Source organism: Corvus kubaryi, unplaced genomic scaffold (genome assembly GCF_017639235.1).
Source record: "Corvus kubaryi isolate FWS band 111438036 unplaced genomic scaffold, C.kubaryi_AGA036_p1.0 37392, whole genome shotgun sequence".
Classification (NCBI taxonomy): domain Eukaryota; kingdom Metazoa; phylum Chordata; class Aves; order Passeriformes; family Corvidae; genus Corvus; species Corvus kubaryi.
The window spans coordinates 6,253,640-6,280,689 of NW_024581131.1; the positions used below are offsets into that span (position 1 = coordinate 6,253,640).

The window sequence follows — 27,050 nt, forward strand, 5'->3', positions numbered from 1 at the left end:
AACACTCAATAGTTCTGATACAGTAACAGCAAAAATGTAATCAGCTTCCTGGTACCATGTGTTTTGAAGTCACAGACCTGCGTGCTGTGACCCTTTCAGAAATGGAGACATTCCTCTGTAAATGCAACATGAGGGTTTTTGTTTGGATTTAAATATCTCTCTATGTCCTCCTCTTACCTCCTGCTGCCTGCACTAAGCAGGAAAGGCAGCTACAATTCTCATTTCAAGAGACCAGCATAAAGAACTATGAGCTAGCAACTGGTCCAAGATCAGACTAAATGATGACTAAAATTTAATGATAACCAATTTTCACTTACTTTCCTTTTCCTGAAAATGGCTAGAGTTTGGAGCAGTGGAATTTTCCAAAAGCAGAACAAAAATCCCCCAAATGTGTGTGAGCGGTCTTACAATACTGAATGTCTGAGGATAGCAAAAGGAGCACGAGCAAGTAAATTCTGTCCATTCAGAAGCCTCAATCAAGCTCAAATAAAATTTATTTGGAGGGCAGTGTGTTAATGATTAAAAGAACAGCTGCAGTAAAAATCCTGTACTTGCTGCAGTGAAGAGGCACAACCTTTAGTTCCCCAAGAAGCTGGACTTTGATGACACCCCAGAAAGACTGGCCAGACCTGTCCAGGTCACACAGGGCCCACAGCATCCCACCACACATGCGCCCCCTCAAACTGGAATACCACGTCCGTGCCTCTCTGTTCTTCCCTACTCTGGCCTCCTCATGTTGCTTGATCCACACCTCTCCAAGGAAGAAGACACTTGTTTAGACAGGAGAAATTCCCCAAGTTTCCCAGTGGCCACAAGTCCCACAAGATGTGAGCCAGTGTACAGCCAGCAGGTCCATGCCTCAGCTGCAGCTGTTCCACAGCAATTTCTATCTGCAGGCACCTGGGCTGGGGGACACACAAAGTACCAAATAAAAAAAAGGTGGGGGATGAGTCTTCATGCATGTTGTGAAGTTGGTAGCCAGATGTAATTTGGTGAGGGATAGAGATGGCCTACAGGACTCCCAGAATGTTAGCATTCCAAGTAGTGCTTGTACTGCTTACACCTGGAGCTGCCAGAAATTAATCCACGGCCTGGAAGAAGGTCCTCGGAAAATATTCAACAGTTTTCAGCTTCCACTTCCTTCCCTTCCTCTCCACTAAACACTCCTGCCTCATGCAAACAAGGCAGCTGGGATGCAGGAATCATTCTCAGAGTGCTCCCAACTGGCCAGGGAAAGGAGATCAGGCAATCTATGTAGGCTTTTGCAAAATCATTCAGGGTGCATTCCCCTCCCCTCCTCCCACCACGTTGATTTTTGTGCTATTTAAAAACAAAATGTGTTGACAAGTCTTAGCAAAACTGACTGGGATAGCTGTAAATCCAGAGCACCCATTGGGCTGGAGATCCTGCAGAGCAGATGGTGATGCTGGTGGTGGTGATGAAAAAGCAGTGGTGGAGATCTTTCACTCCTTCTGGGAGAGAGGATGTGCCAAGAACATGTAATTGAGGGACAAAGGATAAAACTAGTAATAACATTTCCATCTACCTGGGAAGTTTAGGGGCAAATGCACTCAGCATAGGGCCCAAATGCATCAGGCTGGGCACCACCTATTTCTCTGATAGGTGCACTCAGTGAAAACACTGGGCTGCTTTTTTTTTTTTTTTTTTTTTACTTGCAGCAAGTAAAAAAATTAACCAGATGCAGTAGAACGGAAAAAATGCCAACACTGCTTTAAAAGGTTGTAGGACATGGAATAAAGGGGGTTTCCCCTTGGCACACATGTGTTAGGAGCATTATGTAACCTTGTTTTGTAAGAAGCACCCTGATCTCCTGGCACTGAAAAAGACCCACGTATGTTGACTGCAAAAACGGGAAAGTCAGGAATGTATTATAAAGGAATGAGTCTTGCCAAAGTAAGCAAAGTGCAAACATCCCACACTTCCCAAATTATCTTTCTTTCCTACTTAATGCACTGTAAATGAAATTCAGTTGGACTTTGACATTGTGGACTGGATTCAATCCCATTTATATTGTGCATAGATAGGAACTGATGATAAAATTGTATTGTTTGAACAAATAGCTCACTTCCTTTGCAATAATTCTTACAATTGTTAACATATTAATAATTATAATAATGTGTTGCATTTATAATAGAGCCTTTCTTCACCAAGAATCCTAATGCTCTTATGAAATAAAAGGATTGTACTGTGTGTACGCTATCTTAACTGAAAACATATCCGACATCACAGCTCTGCTTGTAAATCATGCTTTAAAACATAAGGAGATTAACTTTCCTACCAATCTACTGCATTTTCAGTGCTTTTTTATTGTTAAACATGGTTCTGCTCGTTCCTCCACAGATGCTTTCCACCAAAATGAATGTGTGAGAAATCTGCAGAATTAGGCAACCTTCCCAGGGGAACACTACAATTGTTTTCACTGCTGCAGGCATTCTGGTTAATTTTGATTACCCTCGATTTTCAAGATAACAAGTAAAAAAACAGTGGTGAAAAAGAGACTCCTTAATGAACAAAATTAGTATTTCAGTGGTTCTCTTCAGCCATTACTGCTGACAATCTTGGTGTGCAGAAATACAAGGTAAGGCCTCATTGCCCAGTCTTGAGTGAAGCAGGAAGGTGCATGCTGGTTTTAGTCAAGACACATATGTGAGGTCAACCATGAGAAAAACACTCTTAAAAGCAGATGCTGCTGCTTAATATTATTAGACTATACATCCTGGAAACCTAGGTCAGATATCTCAATTAAAAAAAAAAAAAAAACAACAAGAAAACCTTACATCTTCATGTAGATGAACTAATGAAAGTCCTTTTAATTCTTGATTCAATGATTCAATAAACTCAGACAGCCTTGCAAGGCTCATACCAATACAAATGTAATATGAATGACTCCTCTTTCTCTTACTGCTGAAGCATCAAACACAGGTGCTTTGGAGGAATTTGCTGGACACTGGAAAGCAAAATGCTTTCCACCATGTATGGCCTATAGTCACTGTAAATAGAGAGTGTCCCTTCACTGCCTTCACTGCCTCAGCTTTTCTGAGTGACGAGAATAAGAACACAGGATCAGTACTACCCTGAGAATGCTGAGAAATTATTAATCTTTTTCTCTCATAGGATCTTTGAGTCTGTTATTATTATTAATATTGCATTTAGCCAATACAGATAGTAGAAGTAGTCAATATTGGCACTGCTCACAAGCCCAGTGTCAAGATTTAATCAATTTCTAGTCTTATTGGTATAGATATTTTTCTGGTCTAAGAGTTAAGTTTGCTAGTTATACCTAGTTATACCTATTCACCATTTTAATCGTATGCAAAGATCAGAAAACGGGAAAAAGGGGAAGAATGTCAACCACTCATGCTTGAAAAAAATGTTAGAGGAAGAAGTCAAACTGCATTTCTAAAAAAACCCCAGTCTGGAAGCTGTTTTTCCAGTAAAAATAAAACAAACAAAACCAAACCCAAACCTCGTGTTGGCCAAGAATGGAAAATGACCATTCCTTAGGTAAATGTTTGAATAGTAAAAAGAATGAGGGAAAGATGGTGACAGCTAAAATGTTTTGTGCATGTGTGATACAACAAGCTTTCTTTACAAGACAGGTGTAATAGCAGCGCAAGCCGTAGGAATGCCCTGCCCTGTGAGTCAACAGGCTGACAACACAGCATTTATTTGCCAGTTTAGAACAAGAAGCGGCAAATGGTTTGGCTACAGGAGATGGAACTACAGGGCTAAACAAACTAGAAGTATGGGTAAACAAACTAGAAGTATGCATGCTGGAACTGATCCAGGATGCCGGGGTGTTAGCATTTTGAGCTCTATGAAAAATACTATAAATACTGTATTGGTCACAAATGAGGCAGAATTTTAAATGTTGTCCAAGACTGCAAATTACTCACAGGCCTATACAGACCTAACAGCAGCAAACACTGTTTCAATTATTATCAGCTCTTGTGGGTTATCAGAAAGGATGTGGGTTTGTGATTGATGCTCTGTAGGGCCAATTGCACAACCCGAGTCTTCCAACCCTTCCTGCCTCTTTCGAACACCTCATTCCAGGACTTACACCCCATCTGACTCTCTAATCCCAGTACTTTGTAGATGAAGGCAAATGTGGGAAAAAAAGTTTACTGAAGCTGTAAAGAGTGTCTTATTCTGAATTGGTTTTGTGTACAGACCTCTCACTTCCCAGATAAGAACAATTACCAGGAAGCCAATCAATGAGAAGCAGCACAGTTTAAATTCATACACACACCCTTAATCCAAATTCACTTCCATAAGCAGATAAGCTTTCTCTAAGTTCACTAATCAACCAGCACAAGTGGAGACAGCAAAATGGGAGGTGTGGTTTCACTTACAATAAATTTAGTTTATTTTCTAGGATTTACATTTAATTTAAGTCAAAAGTAGAGTGAGAAAATTGCTCCCAGGTTAATTTACATCAGAAATATTATTTCTTTTTTAACAGGCCAATGTTTGCTGATAAGGTCAGTCAAAAAATAAACTAACAACCAAGGCATAAAATGGCTGCAAAATTATCATATACTTGTACCGCTCAGGACATTGGGTGATGTGCAATACATTTGATATGCTCAGAGCTAAACTCTGCAGTGCCTGCTGTAACGCTTGCCTCTGCAGAGACTCACCCTTGGTGAGTTATCAAAAGAAGCTAAATTCTTCTGAAAAACCAAGGAATCTTTAGTAGCATCAGGATGAAAAAACATGAGTGCAGCTAGTTTTAGTTTATTTCTTAGGAGGTTTGTTGCACAGGAGCATTTCTGAGTTACGAACCTGAGTTACAACTTCAGAAGGAGGAGATGGGTCCATTGCCTTTGCAACTAAGTTGCTTCTTTAATTCTGGGTCATTTTTACAGGAAAACAGTCTACCCTAGGAGACCTGGGTTTGTCTCTTTACTGCTTTATTATCATCTCCAATGAACGCACTGAAAGCCTTTTGCAGCCCTACCTTTTTGCAGTGCTGGCCCCTGTGATCTCCCACCATACGTGCTTTGAGAAACAGGCTGCAGGACTTCTCCACACCCCATCTCCAGATGCAGATCATCTGCTGCTCCCCAGGTAGCTCCTGTCACACTAACATTGCCAATTTACCAAACTCATACATTCATTCATCTTTGTCATGGAACTCACTGGTATGTGATGAAAAAGACTCAGGGCTGGACATGTAAAGGAAGAATGAAGATTCTAGTGCCTTTGAAGCTCTTCAAAAGCACTTGCTCAGTCACAGAACATATAAATTTTGTCAAGTAGTGCTTTGTCCTGCTTTCAGAAATGCAGTGACTTTAAATTGTAGCTGCTTCCTTGTAATTAACTAGGCACAAAAGCTGAACCCATGGAAATTGTACAGTAAACACTACTGCTTACTGGCATATGGGAAAGAACAATGAGGGCTCAGACTCCCAAGCTACAACATAAGAGCAGCACAATATATTGTATTTTGGGGTGATTCCATTGTGCTGGAATGTGATTTAGGGAGAAATATTTGCTTTTGCCAACACAGAAACATTTTCTCCTGCCATTATGTTAGGGCCCCTTTTCACCTCTCCTGTGTGGAGTATTTGCCAGTTAAGCAGGAGGTTGGCTGTGCTGCAGCACACTTGTGGAAAGCAATTAAATGATTTATTACCCCTATTGAAAATGGGTTTTGGAAAGCAAACATTGTTCAGTGCAGTATCACCACTAGTGACACACAGCAGTTTGCTTCTCTAATGTTTTCCTTTACGACCTCACGAAACATGGCAGAATACCACTGGAGTAACACTTGGTCCCACAGGATGTGTAATCCTGAGGAGAAAATGTGACTGAGATAGGACAAAGGAGGAGCAGTCAACTTTTCTGCAGTATGAACACCAAAGAGAGTCTGAATTTGTGACAGTGAATTTCAACCATGTGATTCATGAAACAGTCAGTCTTACAAGCCTCCACAGCTCCCTGCCAGGCACAGCAATAAAAGCCAGTTTGATTTAACTTCAAGCTTTGAGATTGGCACATTCGTGATGAAGAAGGAGTCACAGATACAAAAAGGGGACATTCAGCAACATTACTGTAATTATAATAGAAATTATAAAGCTAGTGCTAAAAAGACAGTGTGGGAGCTGAGTAAGGAACACTAGTTGAGGACAGAAACTATGTTAAGTGCTCAGTCTGGCTAAGGTCCTGAACATGCCACTGCAGTTGTGATTTATGTCAAATCATGTACTGAAAGCAAGAGGACGAAGTTTAATTTGGCTCTCTGGACAGAAATACACCAACGGTCAGGAACATGTTGTTCAAACAGGCAATATGGACTTCAATGTGCACTGAAAGTATCAAGGTGGCCTCTTGACTCATGCCACTAAAATTCATGCATCTGGTTTACATATGAAATTTACTATGACTCTCCAAGTGGAAAAGAGTTCTGAGATCACCAGATTCCTTTCTGATATCCAGAAACAATCATATCAGGTAATCTCTCATAAATTTATTGACCTCTAGCTTAAACCAAATAGGTTTTTTGCCTTTGCCATTTCCTAAGAAAAAATGTTACAGGGCCTTATACATTTGATGGCTTAAAAAATATGCCTTATTTCACATTAAGGAATACAAAGCAAATGGTTCTGTAAAACCTGTTGATTGTTCTACCATTCTTGTATTGACTTTCTGGATATAGACGATATGTGCATAAAAATATGCAAATGGACCGCTTACCTTCCATCTGTGAAAGCTGTCAGCAACAGATCTATTTGGTTCTCTATAAACATTCATTTTTACAGGCACATTACAGAAGGACTATGGTTTTAAGTAGGGATTAGGAACACTATCATACAAACCACATGAAATAACAGGATTGGTATACAATCAAACGAATGTTGTACTAATAAATCTAAAGCTTTACTGTAAACAGAAGAATAACTCTCTCTTCCCTCCATTTCTTTATTGTCTCACTAGAGTTCTGCTGACTTCAGTGAATTTTGTTCTGCCTTATATTGGCTTAAGTAAAAGCAGTAACACCTGCAACAACAACACAGGATTGTTTCAAATTGACTTAAAGGGTAACAATCAGCAGTGCTTGATGAGTGATACTTTCTCACTATATATATATGTTATGCTAAAACTGATGTAAAGCTATCCACAATAAGATGTTCAATAACTGATGCTGTAAATGTATTGACAGAATATCATATCAATGTGAGGGTAATAGACTGGTGCAAGCAGACAGGGGGAAATGATTATCAAAATACATTTAGGAAATCATAAATTCTATCTACAGAAATAAAAGACCATTTCAGAATTGTTAAGTGTATCCATAGTGATTATAAATAAAAGTCTTATAATGCTAAATATTCTGATATTTAATGAAATGGAAGACCATCACGTTATCTTCAGAACTGGCTTTAAAAAGAATTTTTACCATGTTTCCCTTGAATCCAAAAATAATTTCCAGTAAATCAGGAAAATGTTAACCTAGGATTGACATATGGTCAAACTGTGGTGCTTTTTTCTTAAAATGTAATCTTTGTGGATGCAGTTTAGTCTAATATTCTATCAAAAGATGAGAAAACATCTCAGTACTTTTAGGTGTAAAATAGACTTTTGACTTTTAATTTGCTCTGTTAATAGCTTCATTGTTTTAATTCTGATCTTTAGATATTGCAAAGGAAAGATTAAGACCTACCAGAGTGAATGAACTGGCACTTTATAAAGTTTCATTTCTGGAATGCTTACAATATTCTTGGTATTTATCAAAAACCAGAGCACAAAAAATATTTTGAATACAGCATCATAGCAATCTAAGTTAAAGAGTTTTTGAAAAATCATTTTACGGGTTTTTTCACCTTGCCAATTTGTCATATTTTAAAATATTGCAAAAATTTCAGACCAAGGTTACTTTCTGACACAGTATTGCAAACCTATGCTCAAAGAAATCCAGGATTTATGTAAGAAAAAAAAAAAGAAAAAAAAGATGCCATGCTCAGTGTTTGTAGCGGGCCCTGGAGTAACAACATCACTGAATGAGAAAGACAGACTTGCAAAATGGTTTCTGTTCCAGTGATGTAATTATGCACAAGAATTTATAACAGCAGAAATTACTATAACTTGCGGTTACTTTGCTAATATTTTGTGGCACAAAAGCCCAGGGTATGGCTCTGCAAAAAGGTTGAGACCAGCTGCAAGGTAAACAACTAGAAAGCGAGTTGGTGTGTCCTGGCAGGTTAGAGCCACAAGCCCAGAAAACAAGCAAGGAGGATTTTTGGTGGTGGCAGGAGGTATGGAGTAGCTTCCTCAGCCTAAAAGGGGTGCAGAACACTGCCATGTTTTTCACTGGTGTTTGCATTTATTAAAAAACAAACAAACAAAAAACCAAAGAAACTATTACAGATTTTCAGTTTGGTGAAAATAACTGCTGTTTGTTGCATGTTCTGGCAAAGAGTGTGTCTCTGGAGAGGAGAAAAACACGTAGAATCATACATTCATAGAGTGGCTTGGGTTGGAAGGGACCTTCAAAGATGATCTTGTCCAATTCCCCTGTAAGGGCATCTTTCACTACACCAGGTGGCACAAAGTGCTGTCTAACCTGACTTTGAACACTGCTGGTGATGGGGCATCCACAACTTCCTCAGGTAACTTGTTTTGATGTCTCACCACTGCTATTAAAAATATATATATTCTTTATCCCCAATTTAAACCTAATCTCTTTCAATTTAAAACTGTTGTCCCTTATCATGTCACTACAGTCCCTGGTAAAAACTCTTTCTATATCTTTCTTATCAGCCTCCTTTATATACTGAAAGGTTGCCGTAAGGTCTCCCTGGAGCCTTCTCTTCTCCAGACCAAACAAACTCACCTGTCAGCCTCTCTTCATAGGAGAGGTGCTCCAGCCCTCTGGAACTAACAGGTCTGTGTCTTTCTTGTGCTGGGGACTCCAAAGCAGGATGCAGCACTCCAGGTGGGCTCTCACCAGAGTGGATGGAGTAGTGGGGGAGAATCACCTCCCTCAGCCTGCTGGTCACACCTCTTTTGATGCAGCCCAGGATGCAGTCGGCTGGCTGGGCTGCAAGGGCACATTGCCACCTCACTTCCAAGTTTACATCCTCCAGTATCATTGAGTCCTTCTCTGCAGGGATAACTCACCATTAATTAACCACACAGTTTTCACAGATACCAGGAATTGCCCAGTACTTGTTGCAGCCTGAAGTAATCCCTCTCAAGGAAGGGGAGATGGCTCCTTTCCTGAGAGTGAATGCACAGATTTATCTGGGGGAAGATGTGGGAGGGCAAATGTGTACGGAGAGGGTATGAGAGACAGGAGCTGAGCCTGCAACAGGAGTGTAGACTGGGAGAGAAGGAGCAGGGCTTCCCTGCATCTGAGGGCAGACTCAAAGCCAGATCCGAGAGGTGAGAGAGAGAAGGAGCCTTCCCAGGGACCCTGAAGAGACCTGGCAATGCAGAGGTGCTGGCAGGGGCTGGACTGGGGGAAAGCACCTACTCTTCGTAACACAGCTGACAGGAGACCTATTTAATCAAACCTTTTAAAATCAGATTTGCCCCAGAGCTCTGCACTCCCTCTCAGGGTCATCCTGCTGCAGATTATTATTCTGCACTCTAGTAAAATCCAGTTGGAAGATTTCTGGTGGGGTTTTTTATTGCTTTTTTTTTTTTTTTTTTTTTTGCAAGGGAGAGCCCTTTCTTCTTTAAAAACATTCCACTTCAGTGAACTGGCTGCCTAGGGATCCTGTCACACCATGTTTCTGTCACATCATAACACCACTTTCAACATTTTCTTGTATCAAATGACAGGATGGGATTTTCAGAGAAAGCAAAGGCTTTTCTCACTTTTAGATTCTGCTGGTGTAAGCATATATTCCACTCTAAAGGACAGTACTGACCCATCTCAGGGCTCGAGCTGTAGTGCAGATGGGATACAAAACTAATTTAGTTTTCTTTCAAAGAAAGCTGTGCACATGAAGCAGGACCTGCTGGTCCAGTCAGAATTCATTAGCAACAAAGATTACATGTTTCAATGTTTGCTCCCTTGTTTTGACTGCGGGAACAAGGAGAAACAGTTCTTAATTACTAATAATCCCTTGCATGCATTATTAACAGACTATTTTGTTCAAATAGTTGGAGCCTGCAGCGTTTTACAAGCTCCATGTACAGAGTAATTCATCTTTGCTGATGATAATGAAAAACTTTGTTATTTTTTATTTTGTTAGAAGAATCTTTCTCAGGCAAGGCAGCCCACTTTACGAGGGAAATAAAAACAAAAAATGTAGTTCAGTTTTAAAGTTGCAATAAAAAGCTGTGGTAAAAAAAAAAAAAGATTCCTGAATTATCACATATTTATAAAAGAGAAGGTAGAAGAGAATCAGGCCCAAAGCTATTAGAAACTAGGGAATTCAAAGTGATAAAGTAGCATTGAAATAGAACTGTATTACGGAATCCTTCAGTATCCACCAGCAAGGATGATATTACACAACGTTGTAGAACTGTTCATCAGATAAAATAACAACTCATTTTTATAGAACAGACAATTTTGTTATCAGAAGTGCTATGCCATCCCACAACAAATATCAGTCAGGTAGCCCCAGGACAGAGTGGTGCCCATGGTGCAAAGAAGCTCCTTTCACTGAGTCATATTCTGCAGGGAAAAATCAACATCAAAAGCAAGCAGCTTAATTCACTAGTTATTAATAAAAACATGTCAGGAGAGTTGAGCACACTAGTGAGCATTGCTCTGCAAGCAAAATATGAGACTGCTGGGAAACCTTTGTTTGCTTTTTTCAACTTCATTGGGGTTTATTTTTCAGATTTTTTCAAGTCATTGAGCTTGAGGGAAAGGTGAACTAACAGGCATAGCTTCTCCTTCTGGCAGAAATCTTTGCATGACCAGTAATTGAATAATTATTCCATTAGGAAAGTGTAGATGTAGGATGAGAATGTGTTTGAAACTGATCTTCCTTTTATAATAATACTTTTATAATGGCTATAAGGGTAATTATTATGATTTACTATCAACAGCACAACATAGGACACAAAAATGTCACCTAATCAACTATTTGCTCCTGGAAAGGCACAGGTGTCTCTAGGAAGATGTCCAGTCCGATTCTTTGGTGATGGAGAAGAAAAAACATCCACAGGAGCTACAAGAGCTATCCTGGTTCTCAGTAAACAGACTCCAGACAAGAACTTCTCCATACAGACCAGTATTGCAGGCTATAAAAATTCTTCAAAGGATTTTCCAAACTACTTATTTAGGAATAGTGTGATGAATTATAGCACTCCCTTAAAGTTTTCCTGGATCAACACTGAAGAAAGAGGGATTTACAGCATATATCACATACCCAGGAAATCATTTCCATACCTAACCTGAAGTCTGAAAAAGCAGAAAGCATCATCAAGAGCAAACAGAAAGTTTAAGTAGGCATGCTAGAACTAAACTGGGGTGCTTGGGGATGTTAAAGTTTGTGCACTGGTCCTTGAGAGAAACAGCCCTTGGGGAAAGGCTAATTCCAGGCCGTAAAGTAGCAGCTGGTATGGTTACAGTGCACTTTAGTAGCCTTTTGTTTATAGAACAATGCTCACTGCAGGTCAGATTGTTTATACGGCATTACAGGAAATAGATCAGTCAATACAGAACAATGTCCAGATATGTAAAGAACTGAAGTCAAGATGCTGTAAAGGAGTGGAAATGGACTTGCCTCAAGATTCTCTTTGAAAAGTTGTGTAGGAAGAGGTGGTGACATGAAACAAATCATTTCAGAGCTGGAACAGGAAAGGGTTTAGGCACGTCTTCAGAGACCTTCATACACTGAAGCTGAATTTAACTTAAAAAACACGTAGGAATGACACCAAATTCACTGCTAATTTAGCCCAATTTTAAGCTCCCTTTGATTTGCTGGAGTCATGCTAAGGGACATTAATGTAGGTCAAAATATCACTCATTCAGTGTCAGAGTTGAGAATGAGACCAGTTACTAAGGACTACATTTAAAACACAAAAAAAAGAGCAAAGGGAAAATTCAGAATATGATGATAAATGTTAAAAGCAAGTGAGATTAAGCCCTTTACAAAGAAGCTATTATAAGCTATGGAACTGTTCTCAGCATTAGTCTTAGCAAAAATCAGGGTGAAAGAGTTTTTCACTGGATGTACTCGTGGTTGAGATGTTCAAAGTAGGATATAGGGTTGGCAGAATTTGCAGTAAATAGCTGGTTCTTCCTGTTAGGAATATATAACATTGGCATTTGGAATCAAATCCTTACATTGCTTAAAGGATTTAGATGAGGTAGGGCTGTACTTACCTCAGACTAGGAAGTCAAAAGAAGGAGAGGTAGGGAGACTTCCAGAGGAGGGCTGGGCTGAGGTAAGATGCATAGCAGCTTTCAGTAACTACACAGCAAGAGTACAGTGCTTCAAGTCCTGATTTATACAGACTTTTTTAGGTAAATGAGATGAAGCTGCCTATTCAGTCTTTCTTGGTTTCTGGACTGGATGCTCTGGAGAATCTGTAGTTAAATAATTTTCTTTCCAACAAGAAGGATAGTTTAAAAACAGGCCTTTGCAGAAATCAAGCTCGAGTGAAACAGGGATATCTGTGACCTGAAGTGTCAATCCACGGTTACAGGAAGCCACTGGACAGACTGCATTTGAAATTTAAAACCATCATGAAATTAAAGGCAGGGAGTATCAATTAAACTGCTTTACAGACTACTGATGGAAATTGGGCCTTCACATTTTTTAGACAAAAGTAAAGAGCTTAGGAAATTTCAACGTTATTGTGGCTTCATAATCAGACTCTGGCCTACTCCTGACAGAAAGCCAATTACCCAGGCAGGCCTCCAATCATGTTGCTTTCCTGAGAGAGGCATTTCGATTGTCAAAGGATTAAATGGATGTGAGAATGGCCTTGTACAAGGTAAACTGAGACTCTATTGTTGCCCTAAAGATACTGAATAATCAAATCCTTTGAAGTGTAAAAACAAGAAAGATTTTCACAACTGATACCTTTGTCTTGGTGTCTCTGGAAAATTGTCACAGTTCTTTCTCCTAAAGGATGTTTGGGATGCCAGATAGGTAGCAAATACCATGTTGTATATCACTGCAGGAAGGCTTTATGAACTTAAATGTTACAATCATATAAAAGAAACAATCATATAAAAGAAACAAAAGTCCTACTTTGTCCTTATCTTAGATCAGGAGGGAAATATAAACAAGGCCAAGAACATGTCTTTGAATATATGAATCTGTAGAAGCATCAGGCACAGCTTTCAGACCACTCAATCCATATTCTCCCCCTGTACCTAAAAGATGATCAATCGAATTTGCCTGATTCTTTTCTTTTCTGGTTCATTACTAATCAGATAACTTTCCTGAGTGATATTTAGACAATTTTTTTTTCACGTCTACCTTGCAACTTTCCAATTGTTAAGCCAGTACACTGAAACAAAGTAGGTGCAGCATTCTTTTAAACAACCCCTGCTGTATCAGAGGGCATTTACAGTTCACAGTCTTTGTTCTCAGCTCGAGATTCCAGATATCAGAATAGATTGATATTGATAAAGCACACCATAGATAACACTACAGTTCAGATTCCACAGCCAGAGGATTGCTCAGTGGAGAACTAGGTCAAAGAATAGCACCTCTTCCCAAATAAAAATTCAGAGTACAACCTGAATTTTCTTCTCCTCCTTGCAAATGCTAATAACTGATAACAAAAGCAAAAAAAAAAAAAAAAAAAAAAAAAAAATTTAGCTAGACTGTATCAAAGTAGTGTTGTGAACTGGTCTTTTCAGGCCTCAAACCAACAGGCAAGTCAGAGTTCATCTTATAAGGGTAACCCAGACTCAGGGAACACCAGTAAAATGATAGTGTCTTAGGGCTTGTTCACCTGACATGAGGCAGTATCTCTGACAAATATTTATTTTAGCAATATGTGATAGTACTTCCTGGTGTGTTGGCTCAGAACTGTTCAGCAAGTTGGGAGTACCATCCTCACATGATAAGGAAAGAACGGCTACAGGCTGAAACCAGCTGAGCCCTGGCCCAACTGGCTCAGCTGAGCACTGGTTCTCCTGGGGTTACCCTACTGAAGTTTATGCTGGTGTAAAGAATTCATGCAAAAGGAAGAAACAGTACTTGGAGTCACGCCACTGATTTTTCTTGAGTTACGCCAGGGAAATGTTTGACTTGCAGAGACCAGTCAGTAACTGGAAGAGATGGCCTTGGGCTACAGAGGAAGGCTTCACCCTGCATACGTGAGAAGCAGGCACACAGCAACAGCAGCAGTATCATGGCCAAATCAAGCTCTCACAGGCAAGGTCACCTGTGTTTAGCTTTGCCCATTCTTGTAGGGAGCTTGTGGCAACAGCCTAAAGAAGGACACATAGACTTTAGCCGCAGTCCAGTTTGCTCTGTGTAAGCAGCAGTGCTTCTGCTGCATGCAGAGGCACAGGCACAGAGCAAGGAGGGCCAGCTTGTCAGCGGCTTGATCAAACAGCCTCCAGGCTGATTTTTGGTGTTGTGGTGGGTGGGGAGATGTTTGAGCCATTGACTTGAGTATTGTGTGTAGTTCTGGTCACCACAATATAAGAAAGGTATTAAGCTATTAGAGAGGTGTGAGGAGCCAATTTACTTATTTGTTTCAACACTGATTATCAGAGACATCTGGGGGATGAGTTGCACATATGCGATGTCCAGGAGGCAGCTAGGAGGAAAGCCTTCTCTCCGGGGGAACTTTGCCGGGCAACCAGCCCATGTCTCACATGGGACAGTCAGTCAGTACGGGAACACCAGAGCCACCGTACCCTCCAGCGAGGCTTCTCCAGTCAGAGGGCGAAAGGCCTCCGCCAATGGGCTGCCATGGAAGGTTGGGCTGGGCCAATGGTCTCTTGTGAGCAGGCGGACGTTGGGAAGGTCCGCGGGGGCATAAAAAGTAACTGCGTCACACGCCCCGGGGGATTTCGGGGCTTTTGGGCCTTCTATTTTTTTGATTCGGCGATTTTTCGAACTTGCTTTTTGAGTGTGGGCTTTTAGCCTGGGGCTTTTTTGAGACCGTACTACTGCTTTGGCTCCATCCTGCTGAGGTTTGCTTTTTGCCCTGGTCCCAGCCTGCCTTTTGGCTCTCCTGCCCTCGCTGGCTCTTGCTCGCCCTCGTGTCTGCCCTGTCTCCCTGTACCCCTGACCGACGCCCTGCCTGGTTCGTCTCTGCGTCCTTGCCTGAGCCACTTGCGTCTAACCCTGTCCGCCTCCGAGCCAGCCCACCTCTGCCATCCTCAGCGCGACCCTGTCCAGGTGTGCGGACCTCGTGCCCGAGCGCCTCCTCACCTCGCGTCCGGCCGCCCGTCGCCGCGGGAGCCGTCCCCAGGCAGGCAGCGCGCACAGCCCCCGCCTCGCGAACGTCAGCGGCACTCCCTGACCTCCCGTGGTAACGCTCCCTTCTCCTCTCTGTCTCCCTCCCCCCCCCATCCTTTCCCATTTTCCTAAGTCTTGCTTTGTCTTTTCTAGCCCTCTTTAGTAGGGTAACTCCTTTTTATTTTGTTTTTTCATTACCAATAAACTGTTCTCACATACAGTGTTTGTCTCTCACTTGACTTAATTTCGTTCCTGACCATCTATTTTTAAAAGAACTCCTCGCAGTTCCCCACAGTGGAACGGGACAAGAGGGTTCAAAGGAGGACAAGAAAGATGGTGAAAGGCCTTGAGAGGAAGCTGTATGAGGAGGGGCTGAGGGCACTTGGTCTGTTCAGCCTGGAGGAGACTGAGGGGAGGCCTCCTTGCAGTTACAGCTTCCTCGTGAGGGGAAGAGGAGGGACAGACACTGATCTCTTCTCTGACCAGTGGCAGAACCCAAGGGAATGGCCTGAAGTTATGTCAGGGGAAGTTAAGGTTGGATATTAGAAAAAGGCTCTTCACCCAGAGGGTGGCTGGGCACTGGAACAGGCTCCCCAGGGAAGTGGTCACAGCACCAAGCCTGAGAGTTCTAGAAGTGTTTGGACAATGCTCTCAGACACATGGTGTGACTCCTGGGGATGTCCTGTACATGGCCAGGAGCTGGATTCCATGATCCTTGTGGGTCCCTTCCAACTCAGCATATTCTGTGATTCTCTAATATTTTCTGACTGTCTTTTAGCTGAAGAAGCTGAAGTTTTCATTAAATAGGCTTTACCTTACTGGCAGCTAAGTAAAACTCCACACCTGGAAACAGAGGACCAAGGAGTTCCCTTTAAAACCTGGCCATCAGGGCTCTTAAGCAGTATCACATAGGCCAGTTAGATGCTGGACTGAGTAAATGGAGTGCCAGGTGTAACTGAGAACGAAGAAGGAGCATGTGAGATTTCACATGATCAAAAGCAGCCTGGAGATGGATCTATGCCTTTGGTTCGAGCATTTCACTTGCCTGAAAAGCAAAATGCATGCCAAAAATGAGCAAGAAAGCATGCTTTTAAATCAATGCCGTTCTCAGCTTCTGTATAAAGTCTCATCATCGCTATAAGAGACAGAAGAATAGAAATCTCAAGACAGCTGGTATGATTAGATCATAGTTTATTTCCTTCTCCCACCTGAAGATAATGCACAGATGCAAAAGGTTTCTGATCCTGTTCCTGCTAAGTCATCTTGCTGACAGTTATTGATTTGCAGGGTTGGTTGGCAGGTTGATTTGCATGAGTGTGTATATGACTGCTTACAGAGTCTGCTTACTATTCTGATGACAAAAGCACTCAACAATGACCTCTTCCCCCTCAGGAAAACACAAGGAGGAAAGAAAGGAATGTGCTTTTTTTTTTGTGCACTGTTCTTGCATTGGAAAAGCATTTGTGCACTTGATTTGTATCAATAAAAACAGTTTTCTGGACTAATGTGAAATTTATACGTGAGCCTCAGTGAAGCAATTGTGCCTTCCAAGGGAGCTACATTGCACTAACAGTTAACTGAATTATGTGGAGGTTCCTATAACTTACAATCAAAGTCAAGGATCCCCACAATTTTAAGACCAGTAACACCATAATGAAACAGTACATATCAAAGTAACCTGACATCTGCTGAAAGGATTTATTATGAAAAAGAAGCAAAGATTCCCTGGGGCTAAAGAGCTATAACACCTTAAAAATGGAAAGCTAAAATATAATGGATTTCATATCTACTTGGTCAGTTCCAAAGCATTTCCTTCAAAACAATTCCCAAAAAGCTATCACAGCAGGCTGCAGGACACTAAGAAAGTCACAGTCTTCAGTTCTCTTTCAGGTCACAAAAAACCAAATTGCTCAAATAACAGAACCCTCTGCCTTCCTTGTGTACTCTCAAGGTATTGTTGGATCATTTTGATCCGTGTCCACATGAAATACTGTCACCAATACCACTGGACATGGCAGCTGGGAGTCAATTACTTGTAACACGAACCATAGTCATGTAACCAGTAGTGAGACTGAACACAAATAAAAACCCCAGTGAGATAAGGACTCCCAATAAGGGTACAAATATATCAATTTTGTAGAGTACATGTAAGAACCATGTTTTTACACTCCCTGATACAGTGCTCACTGTGAAGAAGGGAAAAAAGTACCTTGACTTCCTCCAGTGACCCAGAGTCACAGCCAAAGTAGATTCAGGACCACTGGGGAGAAGAACAGAAATGTGGCCCTGAGCCAAGTCCTGCCTTTGCCTGAAGCGCAGCTGTGGAAGTGATTACTGTTTCTCTTCTAAGGGAAATGAAGTGATACATGTGGTTATGGTTTAAAAATGTGCACTTTCTTCAGGCAGGACTTTTGAAAGGCATCAGTTGTCTCTAGAGTGTCTTGTAATAACCTTGGTTTATACACCAGTGTGGGATTAAAGACGTCAGCCACTTTGCCCCTTTAGCAGCATCACTGAAACAGGAGAGCAAGACCTCTTTGAAATGCAGTTTATTCTACAAACATTTAGAGTAAAATCTTAGCTAATTTCCATAACTGCATATAATACTAGAAAGAAAAAGCGCTACTATGGTCATTTGAAGGTTACTCACAGCTATTTTCTGAACTACTCACTTGCTAGGGAAGGATTAAATGGGAGATGAAATGTTTCCTTTAGTTTATACTCATGTTATCCTTTTTGGGCATTTTGTTTCCACACATCCACATTCATCTACGTACACATAGGTGAACTGGACTGTTTTATGGTCCGAGCAAACCAGTTCCACCTTCACTTTGTGACTTCTTTTTTCATGGCAGCAAGTGCATTTGTGTTCCATTTCACTGGCCTCAAAAGAATACCTATAGAAATGAGATTTTTCATATCAGTCTGCTGCCTGTTGTCTTCCCAACCTGATCCATATTTGCGGCTCCAAATGCATGTACTACTAAGGAACAAAATTTCCTATCTATTTTTCTGCTTATTCATAACAGCCTTTCCTCAGGATGCTATTGGCTATGCAGGGCCAGATCCTTTGACACCAGTGGGGAAAATTCCAGTAACTTCAGTGGATTTTGGATTAGGCCCATTCTAGCAAGACAGAGAAGAGCAATTCATGCAGAGAACAAAGAGGAGGAAAAAACTCCAGTAAACACCAGAGCAGTTCAAAAACCATACAAGGACATGTTTAAGAGCATGTTTAATAAATTTAGCTGATGTCTTTCCCAAGGGATCTATTTTCCTGACTAAGATAAGGCACTCTATGAGGCTGAAGCCATTCCTAATGAGTGCTCTTTTGCACACACAGTTTCCCAACTGGGTCCTTTCAAACAGCAGGAAGGGGACAAACAGCTGCAGGCCACTGGTGACAGGAACCCAGGAAGACTAGGCACAGAGGAGGACAGAAAAAGGCTTCCTACTTACACAGAGTAGGTACTGCACATCCCTTCACAAAAGGGCACTGGGACAGGAGCAGCTGACTTGCAGTTGTCATGGATGATGTACTGCTCCTTCACATTGCGTTTGCATTTGTGTGGCAGGTCAATACCTGGCAGAAGAACACTTCTGTTAGACTTCTTCACACTGGGGAACAAATGTTTTGAAAGGTATTTGCTAGTAAACCAAGGATAGTTCATCCTAGTAAAACTTTTCACAGTTCAAATGCACAACCAAAACCACAAATGAGAGTGCAAAGAGACATTAATTCAGCCAAACGATTCCCCACTGGTCAATGTGCTTTTCCATTTGTGGACTAGTTTTAGCAGGTAAAGATACTGTTGAATCAAGACCTAAAGGAGACATGAAGGTTTTAGGTTTTTCTAAAATGGCTATAAATCACATTTGTGGCTCTATAACAATACAGGATTTCTGAGTAGATGCTACAGAAAAAAAACCCCCAAACCTTTGTTTCTGTGCAATTTTGCAGGTGCAATAATACATAGAATGTTTTCTAAAAGTTTTCTTATCAGGAGTATAGTTCAAGCTAACAGTACTTCAGTTATTTGAAAGCACAGAAAAGGAAATTTAAAAATGTTAGTGTTCCCTTTGAAGAATGAGGCAGATTTTTAGTCTTGGCTATGAGGTACAGAACAGTTCTGCTGCTGTAAAACTGTCTTTCAGTCTGTGGAAACTGCAGGCTCTCAGTGCATGCAGAAACAGGGCTGCAAGCAGGGAAGGACCAAACAGTACTGGAGTAGAGAATCAGTGATTTAATGCACTCACATGTCTTACAACAGCCATCTGAAGACACCTCAACTGTCCCCTGTATTGAAAGTAACCAGAACAGTCAGTTCAGATGCATGTAGTGCTAAGCAGAAAGTAGCAATGATGAGAGTTCAGTTACAGTCCCTCATTTCTAATCCACACAAATTCCTCATCAGACCTATTTGTGTACCAATTATATATAAAGCTCCTTGGGGGGGAAAAAAACAAAAAACAAAAAACCAAAAAAAAAAAATTAATCTAGCAAGGAAGGGAGTGAATTTTCTTAGGATTATATATCATTCACAAGCCAGGTAAAATGCCCTGTAATACATGCCTAATCTTTAGTTCCTATTGAAGCCAGCATAAAAACCCCAGTCTCAGAGAATCACAGCTGCCCCTGGAATTGAACAGCCTGACCTGTGCAGAGCCTGCCCCAGAGCTAATTCAAGTACATGGCTGTCCTAGTCCCTGCTTTGATCTGCGGTGAAGTCCCAAAATGCTTCTGAAAGTTACTGAAAACCACCAATAGCTGAAAGCCTAGATATGAATGTTACCCCTTGCTCGTTCATGTTCCACTTCCTCACTTAATGGTACACCATATGTCAGAAGACACTGTGTTCATCAGTCCCCCAAGGATTCATGGTGAATTACCACTTGTTTAATGGCATTTTATAATGCTGATGTTTCTCAAGTGATAAAAGATTCCCCGTCGCTATTGCCCCAATACCCTTCTCTTTCAAGTTCTAGTGCTTATCCCACAACAGTGTAAATTGTGTGGGCTTGTTTGCAAATATTTTTGCTTTACTTCCACGTGACACATGGCCGAAAAAGCACATTTCCTTCAAAGAAGGATGATCATACCAGAAAGATCAAGAAATACTCATTCAAAACAGCAAAGATAACTCCCAGGCCAGCATCAGGGCTTGTTCCAGAAGCCTTTTTCTGGCTGTAAAATACTTACTGGCACACAGTTTGCTTCTTCAAATGGTAGGCAGACCTTTATTGTACTAGTCAAGGAAAACTGGCCTGCTGATTCAGTGCATGTGTACTGAGTACAGTTGTCATATGGATCTTTATAACTCTTTCCAACCTGATAAAAACAGGGGAAAAAAAAGAAAAGGGAAAAAAAAGCCAGTGGAGTATAGCAATAAAATTAGAAAACTGAAACAGTAATAAAGTCAATGAACTGTCAAAGACTGGGTTGTTCATACCACTCTGAAAGGGCTGAGATGCCTGCAACTCACATCTACAAATTATGTACCAAGCTCACCCACTACCAGTCTATGCAAAATCACTTCTGTGGCCACCCAGGGGGAAGGAATGAAAGAATGCCAGAATGAGCATAAAGGTATTAACAGAAATGCCAGAAAGTAGGTGTGTTAATGTTTGCGGGCTAAAATATATACAAAAGAAAAATAACTCTTTCAAAGGGTTTCAACAGTTTTCTTTTTTAATAGATGGAAGAAAATTAAAAAGAGTGAAAGAGAACAAAAGTCTTTGCAATAGAGGTTAATGGATAACTGCAAAGCCTACTCATGGAGAGATAAAAATTATATATTGGAATAGGAAAATATAGCTTGTAAGATAAATCATCAAGGAATAAAAGGATGAAATAAAAAAGATGAACACAAGAGCTATCAGAGAAGCAATAGCATGTAAGGCAAGTCACTGGTTGAAACAGTATCATTAACCATACCCAGGAGTAGCAGGCTGTAGTAAAACCAGAGAGTTAGAATCATGGAATCACAGAATCATTAAGGGTGGAAAAGACCTCCAAGATCATCAAGCCCTTCCTTTAAAGGCTCAGCTCATGTCTACACAATGCTATATTCACAGGACATGATGTATTAGCTGTATTAGCTGTGTGTGTTACCAAGTCGCACTACGCTCCAGCAGCTGTGTCACTTGATTTCTGCCTCAGCAAATACAGAACCACTGGCAGCACAGTTATATCAGCTTGCTCACACTGTCTATCTCTGTATCTTCAGGGCAAAATAATGAAACTGCTTCAGATGGGAGCAGTGTGATGTGAAGCCAGCACATGTATCTCTGCAAGAATAGCATTATATAATGTCACCATCCCTTCCAAAGTCTTTCTTGCTATTTCATGTCAGGAGAAGTGGAGGTAACATGATTTCCATTCCTGCCAGAGAATATAATTGTCAACATAGTAGTGCCTGTGAGATGCACACAGCAGGGAACAGCTACAGGGAACATCTACATTTACTTTGGAAACACAGATATTTTTACATCTCCTCGAGGTCCTCCCAGCCTTGAAATGCATGACACTGGTTGAAAAGATGCTGAGGTCTTTTTGATAATTCAGGCTTGAGTGCACAGCAAGGGAATGCTTACCTCAATGGTCACATTGCCAAATGGAAAATTTGCCACACATGCCACTTGCTGGCACTGGCTGCAGCATTGACCCTTCTCTTCCACATAGCGAAAACCCTGTAGGAATAAGGTTTCCATTTATCCATGTTAACCAATGTCTTGTTCCTGAAGCATCTTTGGATCAAAGATACACTGAAGATGGCAGAGGAAATGAGCCAACCTTCTGGTTTCAATTCTGTTCTCTTTAGAAATCTGTTGGAACCATTTTAAGCCTGACAATCAAAGCTGGTAATTTTTCTGCCTTATTGAATAGTGACTTCTGGGTACTTCAGTTGCCACGAAGACCCTTTCACTGACTATTCTTCTTCAGGCTAACACACAAAACAGGTCAAAAAAATTAATTTAGCACATGATTACTTGCACAATCTGGCACCACCACTTGGTCTGATATCATTATCTGCAAGAACTGTTGCTGTCAGACCTGTGAAGATTTTCTGTGCTGTCTTTTAGGTATCCATTGGTCTCCTGGTGGCTGTGGCTGGCTTCAGGATAAAGTATAATGAAAGGTTTTGTCCATTTTTAACATTGGTTGTGCATTTGACCTTATCTGGGCATGAATGGAAAGGCAACCACCCTCCTTATATTCAGGAACAGACTGAACAACTTGAATGCTGATTCTCACAAGTACTGAGAAGTAGCTGAGTACTCCGCACCCACAAGTCCTGAAAGTGTCTGGAAACATATAAACCACTGTGCAGTTTCCTCACAATCTTCAGTTTTGAGCTGACAATGGGCAACACCAACAGAATGACACAAACATCTTTCAGCAGTCAGACTTCAATAGGTTTGCAATCATTTCCCCTCAGGGCACCTTTCCAAGGGTGACCTCTTAAATTTGCTAGAGCAAAAATAACCAGCACCCTAAAAAGGACTTACAAAACAATTAATAGAAGAGTCTGCTATGTTGCACTGAGAAAGCAGTTACTGTCCCTGTTTCAACTCAACAGCCATTGTCTGTGGTCAAGGAGGTGCTGACCTGCTGACAGGTGGTTTGGCATTGCACTGGAAGGCACTGGATGCGGTTGGTCTGTGTCACAGGATCCTGCTCATCCATGCACACACAGTTCTCGCAAGAGCTTTTAGGCACCATTGCCCCTGGCTGGAAATATAGAGGAGAGAGAAAACCATGACAAGAATTCAGAGGGTTCTGAAATAAATGTCCCCCTGGACTGTCAAAAAAATTAATGTCTATGAGATTTATTTTTGGAAGAATTTCCTGAAATTATTGTACTTCCAGATCTCTAAAACCTTACCAGCAGTATCACAAAATGAACACAAGGCTGACACTCCCAAGTGTATCAATGATGTTAAATGATTTTTTAAATAAATTCTAAGCCTCTATTTTTGCTCAGTTTGACCAAGCAATAATCTTACAACATTCAAAGAGATTTAAAATTTGTGTTCAATCACAATTTTGACCCATCAACTCTAAAGCATAGGCAAGATCTCTTTTAGTAAGCAAGTTACTGGTCTCTGGCATTACCTGTTCACTAACCTATTCCAGAATCACAGAGTGCTTGGGGTTGGGAGGGACCTCTGCAAATCACCTAGTCCAATGCCCATTTCCAGTAGTACATAAGACTACTGGCAGGGAAGAATCTAATCCTGCTTTTTGTATGAGTGTTGACAACAAAAACTTCAGAGAATTCTGACTCAGGCAGCATTAACTCATAGGAAGAAGTGTCTGTAAGAAGACCTACCTTAAATTCAACTCCTTCAGAAATACATACTCCTTTTGGTACTGTAAGAAAAAAATTTAAAAGGTTGTGCTAGGAATGATGCAGTTACTGTTCTCATCTCTGAACTGTGAGTGATTTAGAGAAGTCAAAGAGTAGAGCTGAACTTAATAGCACACATGAAAAGAGGAAAAAAAAGCAACTAGTACTGGTACTAGTTGTTATTCAGAAGCTCACATGTAGCATCTGCTTAGATGTTATGTTTCAAGTGGGGATAATTCTACATGCTGGTATTTTCCGTAAGGTAAAATCTATTTGCCTCATGGTTTTTTTACCCATACTTGAAATTACTTGACCTTTTCTTTATTGTTAACCGCTGTGCTGGTAACAAAGCCAATGGGCTTATGTGTGTGAATCTGGAAATATAATTTGGCAGCAGAGCTTCTGGATGGGTTCAGTTTAACCATCATTCCGTATGTGGTCAATAACTTACACTCACTGAATACTGGCTACAGAAAACCTGCACCAGTTACTCCAATTCCAAAAAAAAAAAAAAAAAGAAAAAAAAAAGGAAAGAAAAAAAAAGCTGAATTGTAAAGGCTGAGAAAGGAAGAAGCTACCACCTCTGATTTTAACTCATTTAGAAAAATCAAATACCTCAAGGAATAAAACCCCTTAAGGAAATGAAGTACTTACTACAGGAGAAGATAGGGCAACAACCATCCTCAGACATAGCAACTACTGGCTGGAAACCTAAGTCACATCCTGTTTTGTTGATAATGCAGGTTTTTATATCACATTCTGCAATAGACAGCAGAGATAAAATAAGCCAAAGCATCCCATCCAGCAGCATTACCTGCAGAAAAAGCTTGAAAAAAAACATCCTATCACTATCACCAGGGTCCCCTATCCTTTGTCTTGAAATAGATACTGGGAATGGCCAGGGTTAGGAGCAGGCTACTCCTGTGCTATGGTGGGCATTTGGGACTGGGAGGGTGGAAATGCAAAGTTGAGCGCAAACATGTATGAGGAACCTCCACAGGAAGCCTTAGGGAAGCCTTGAAGATGAACACATCCTCCCTTATTGGGTGGATCTCTGTGGAGCGATCACCCTCCCATCTCAGAAAGACAAGATCCAAAGGATCCTGTGGAGCACCTGGTGATCCCAACGATCCACAGGGGATTTTCCAGTGTAAGTATCTGCCAGGTCATGGCACTAATTTAGAGTACAAATTGCACCAGAGGAATTCTCTTCTGATAGCAAGAGCTCCTGGCATGTAGATGGAAGAAATTACCACTCCAATGTGCCTATGTGAATCTGGTACCTGTGGGGCACCACATCTCCCTTGGGGATTACTGCTGAAGGCACATGATGCCACATGATGACATGTGAATGATCCACTCACCACAGACTGTCTCTGTGCAGCACGGGTCTTCCAGACGTGGTTTTATTTTGCGTACAAAGCCTTCTTTTGTGCAGTTGATAGGTGGAGATTTAGCACAAGGGCGGGGGAAGCAAGAGATGTTCAAGGTCGCTTCATCACAAGTACAGTATTGACAGTCATGCTCCCAAGCCTCTCTAGGCTATAAAAATAAGAGGGATAGCAGTTCAGTGAGCAAAACCTGGAAGCATTATATCAATGAATGCCTGCTGCAAGACAGTGTAGGGCTGAGTCAACCTAATTTATTGTGTAGGAAAATTGCAGTTCAAATCCCAGAGGGAGAAGAAGGGAACAGTAAGAAAAAATTCCATTATTTGCCACCTTCCTTTGCAGGTTTATGTGTTTCCAGGAGGAAAGCCTGATGATTCTACCAGGAAACTGATTCCCAACAACTACTCCTTCTGTGTCTGTGCCTCAAGTGATTAAACAAGTTCTGGAGTTAATAAAATCTTCTTGATTTTCTCCCCACTGTCATTGCAGTTCACTTAGAATGAAAAGAAACAACTCATGGTCATTTTTGTAGGAGGTCACAGAACCCAGATACAGTATAAAGACAGTATTTTCCTTTCTTTTACCTGTTTCACTGAGCCATCTTGTGCAGTGCAACCTATAAAATGAATTAGATGTTATTTTAAAGGTAACTGAATCAGGGAAAACAACAGAAGCAGGAAAACAGGAACAGAAGGAAAGTATTGAAATCTGAGAATCAGCCACAAAAAAAAAGAGAAATTCAGAGTGCAAAGTCACAGGTTGTAAACCCAAAAACTTCTTAAACATGCTACTCTTTGTTCTTTTGAAAGTTGCACCTTCTGCATGCAAGAGCAGGCAGAAACTCTCAATCTGGAATGCTTCCAGCCTCACTAGAACAGGTCAGTAACAAGGTCTCCCCCATTTCCTCTGTACCCAAAACAACCCCCTTAACATGCACTTCTAGTCAGGCTCTTAACCCCACTCCCCGTAGCACCATTTATACTATTTCTTACCACAAACAGACACACAAATGCCATCATGATCATTCAGCAGAATTTTTCCATCAGGACAGTAGCATCCTTCAACCAACAGCGATGTGATATTTTGGGAGGGAAGGGTGTCCATAACAACTCCTCTACAGAATTAGGATATAAATGAGAATGAATGAGAGGCAAAACTGTAGCCCAGGGCAATCAAGACACCTAAATCCCAAGGGAATGTCAACTTCAAACTTCCCTGCCAGTTTTCACATTATGGACTTGAAAAACTTGAAATGACCCACCTGCTGAAGCAAGTGTTTCTTTTTGCTTCCCCGCATGGCTTGTACACCTGATCCTGAGGACAGCTGGCCTCTGTGGAGCATTGCAACATACAAGTTAAAAAGCCCAGACCCATGTGTACCCTCCGATGCAGGGACACGAAGGGACAAAGCGTCCAGGCTACCGCAGCAACCTCCCGGGTGTGCACAGCCGGGCAAGGGGGTCCCTGCAGCTCCAGCAAGAGGGGGCGACGGGGCCAGCAACGTGCAAGTGACAAGACCAGCAGTGCTCACTCCGACTCGTGGGGTGCCCCGAGCAGGGCAAAGCAGGCAGAGCGAAGCAGTGGGTTGCCATCTAGTGTCCAAGCGCTGGGGAACACATGGGACTCCTCGGCTGAGCTACTGTGGGCCTGGTTCCCTCTTGCCCTAGTTCTGGACTGGATCAACCTCTTTGGTTTGTTCCTGCTTTTTCTCAGGTCCAGAGCAGCAGGTGAGGACAGAGCAGACCAGACTTGCTTCACTCTAGGGGGTGTTTTCCAGGCTCACCACACTGCCCATTCCCAGGCTCACCACATTCCCATTCCCAGGCTCACTCGTCTCCCCAGGCTCACTGCACTCTCATTCCCAGGCTCACCGCCGCCCCATTCCCAGGCTCACCGCACTGCCCATTCCCAGGCTCACCGCACTGCCCGTTCCCAGGCTCACC

The 27,050-nt window shown here is 41.5% G+C and overlaps 1 protein-coding gene and 1 long non-coding RNA gene across 2 annotated transcripts in view; both read right to left on the reverse strand.

Annotated features, from left to right (window-relative positions):
* The window catches only part of LOC121669598, a 63,659-nt gene extending 48,189 nt beyond the window's left edge, over positions 1-15,470 (reverse strand). The window contains exon 1 of the long non-coding RNA XR_006017815.1: positions 15,339-15,470. This is a non-coding gene — a long non-coding RNA (uncharacterized LOC121669598). The remainder of the gene's footprint in view (positions 1-15,338) is intronic.
* Positions 15,471-17,899: 2,429 nt separating this feature from the next.
* Positions 17,900-27,050, reverse strand: part of LOC121669593 (mucin-5B) — a 44,705-nt gene continuing 35,554 nt past the window's right edge. Inside the window, exons 38-49 of the mRNA XM_042038721.1 lie at positions 26,369-26,438; positions 26,100-26,221; positions 25,692-25,723; positions 25,081-25,258; positions 24,371-24,475; positions 23,699-23,739; positions 22,975-23,097; positions 21,960-22,055; positions 20,566-20,694; positions 19,623-19,662; positions 18,825-18,948; positions 17,900-18,262 (exon numbers count right to left, since the gene is read on the reverse strand). Of these exons, the coding sequence (XP_041894655.1) occupies positions 18,088-18,262; positions 18,825-18,948; positions 19,623-19,662; positions 20,566-20,694; positions 21,960-22,055; positions 22,975-23,097; positions 23,699-23,739; positions 24,371-24,475; positions 25,081-25,258; positions 25,692-25,723; positions 26,100-26,221; positions 26,369-26,438 (1,235 nt within the window). The 3' untranslated portion in view covers positions 17,900-18,087. The remainder of the gene's footprint in view (positions 18,263-18,824; positions 18,949-19,622; positions 19,663-20,565; positions 20,695-21,959; positions 22,056-22,974; positions 23,098-23,698; positions 23,740-24,370; positions 24,476-25,080; positions 25,259-25,691; positions 25,724-26,099; positions 26,222-26,368; positions 26,439-27,050) is intronic.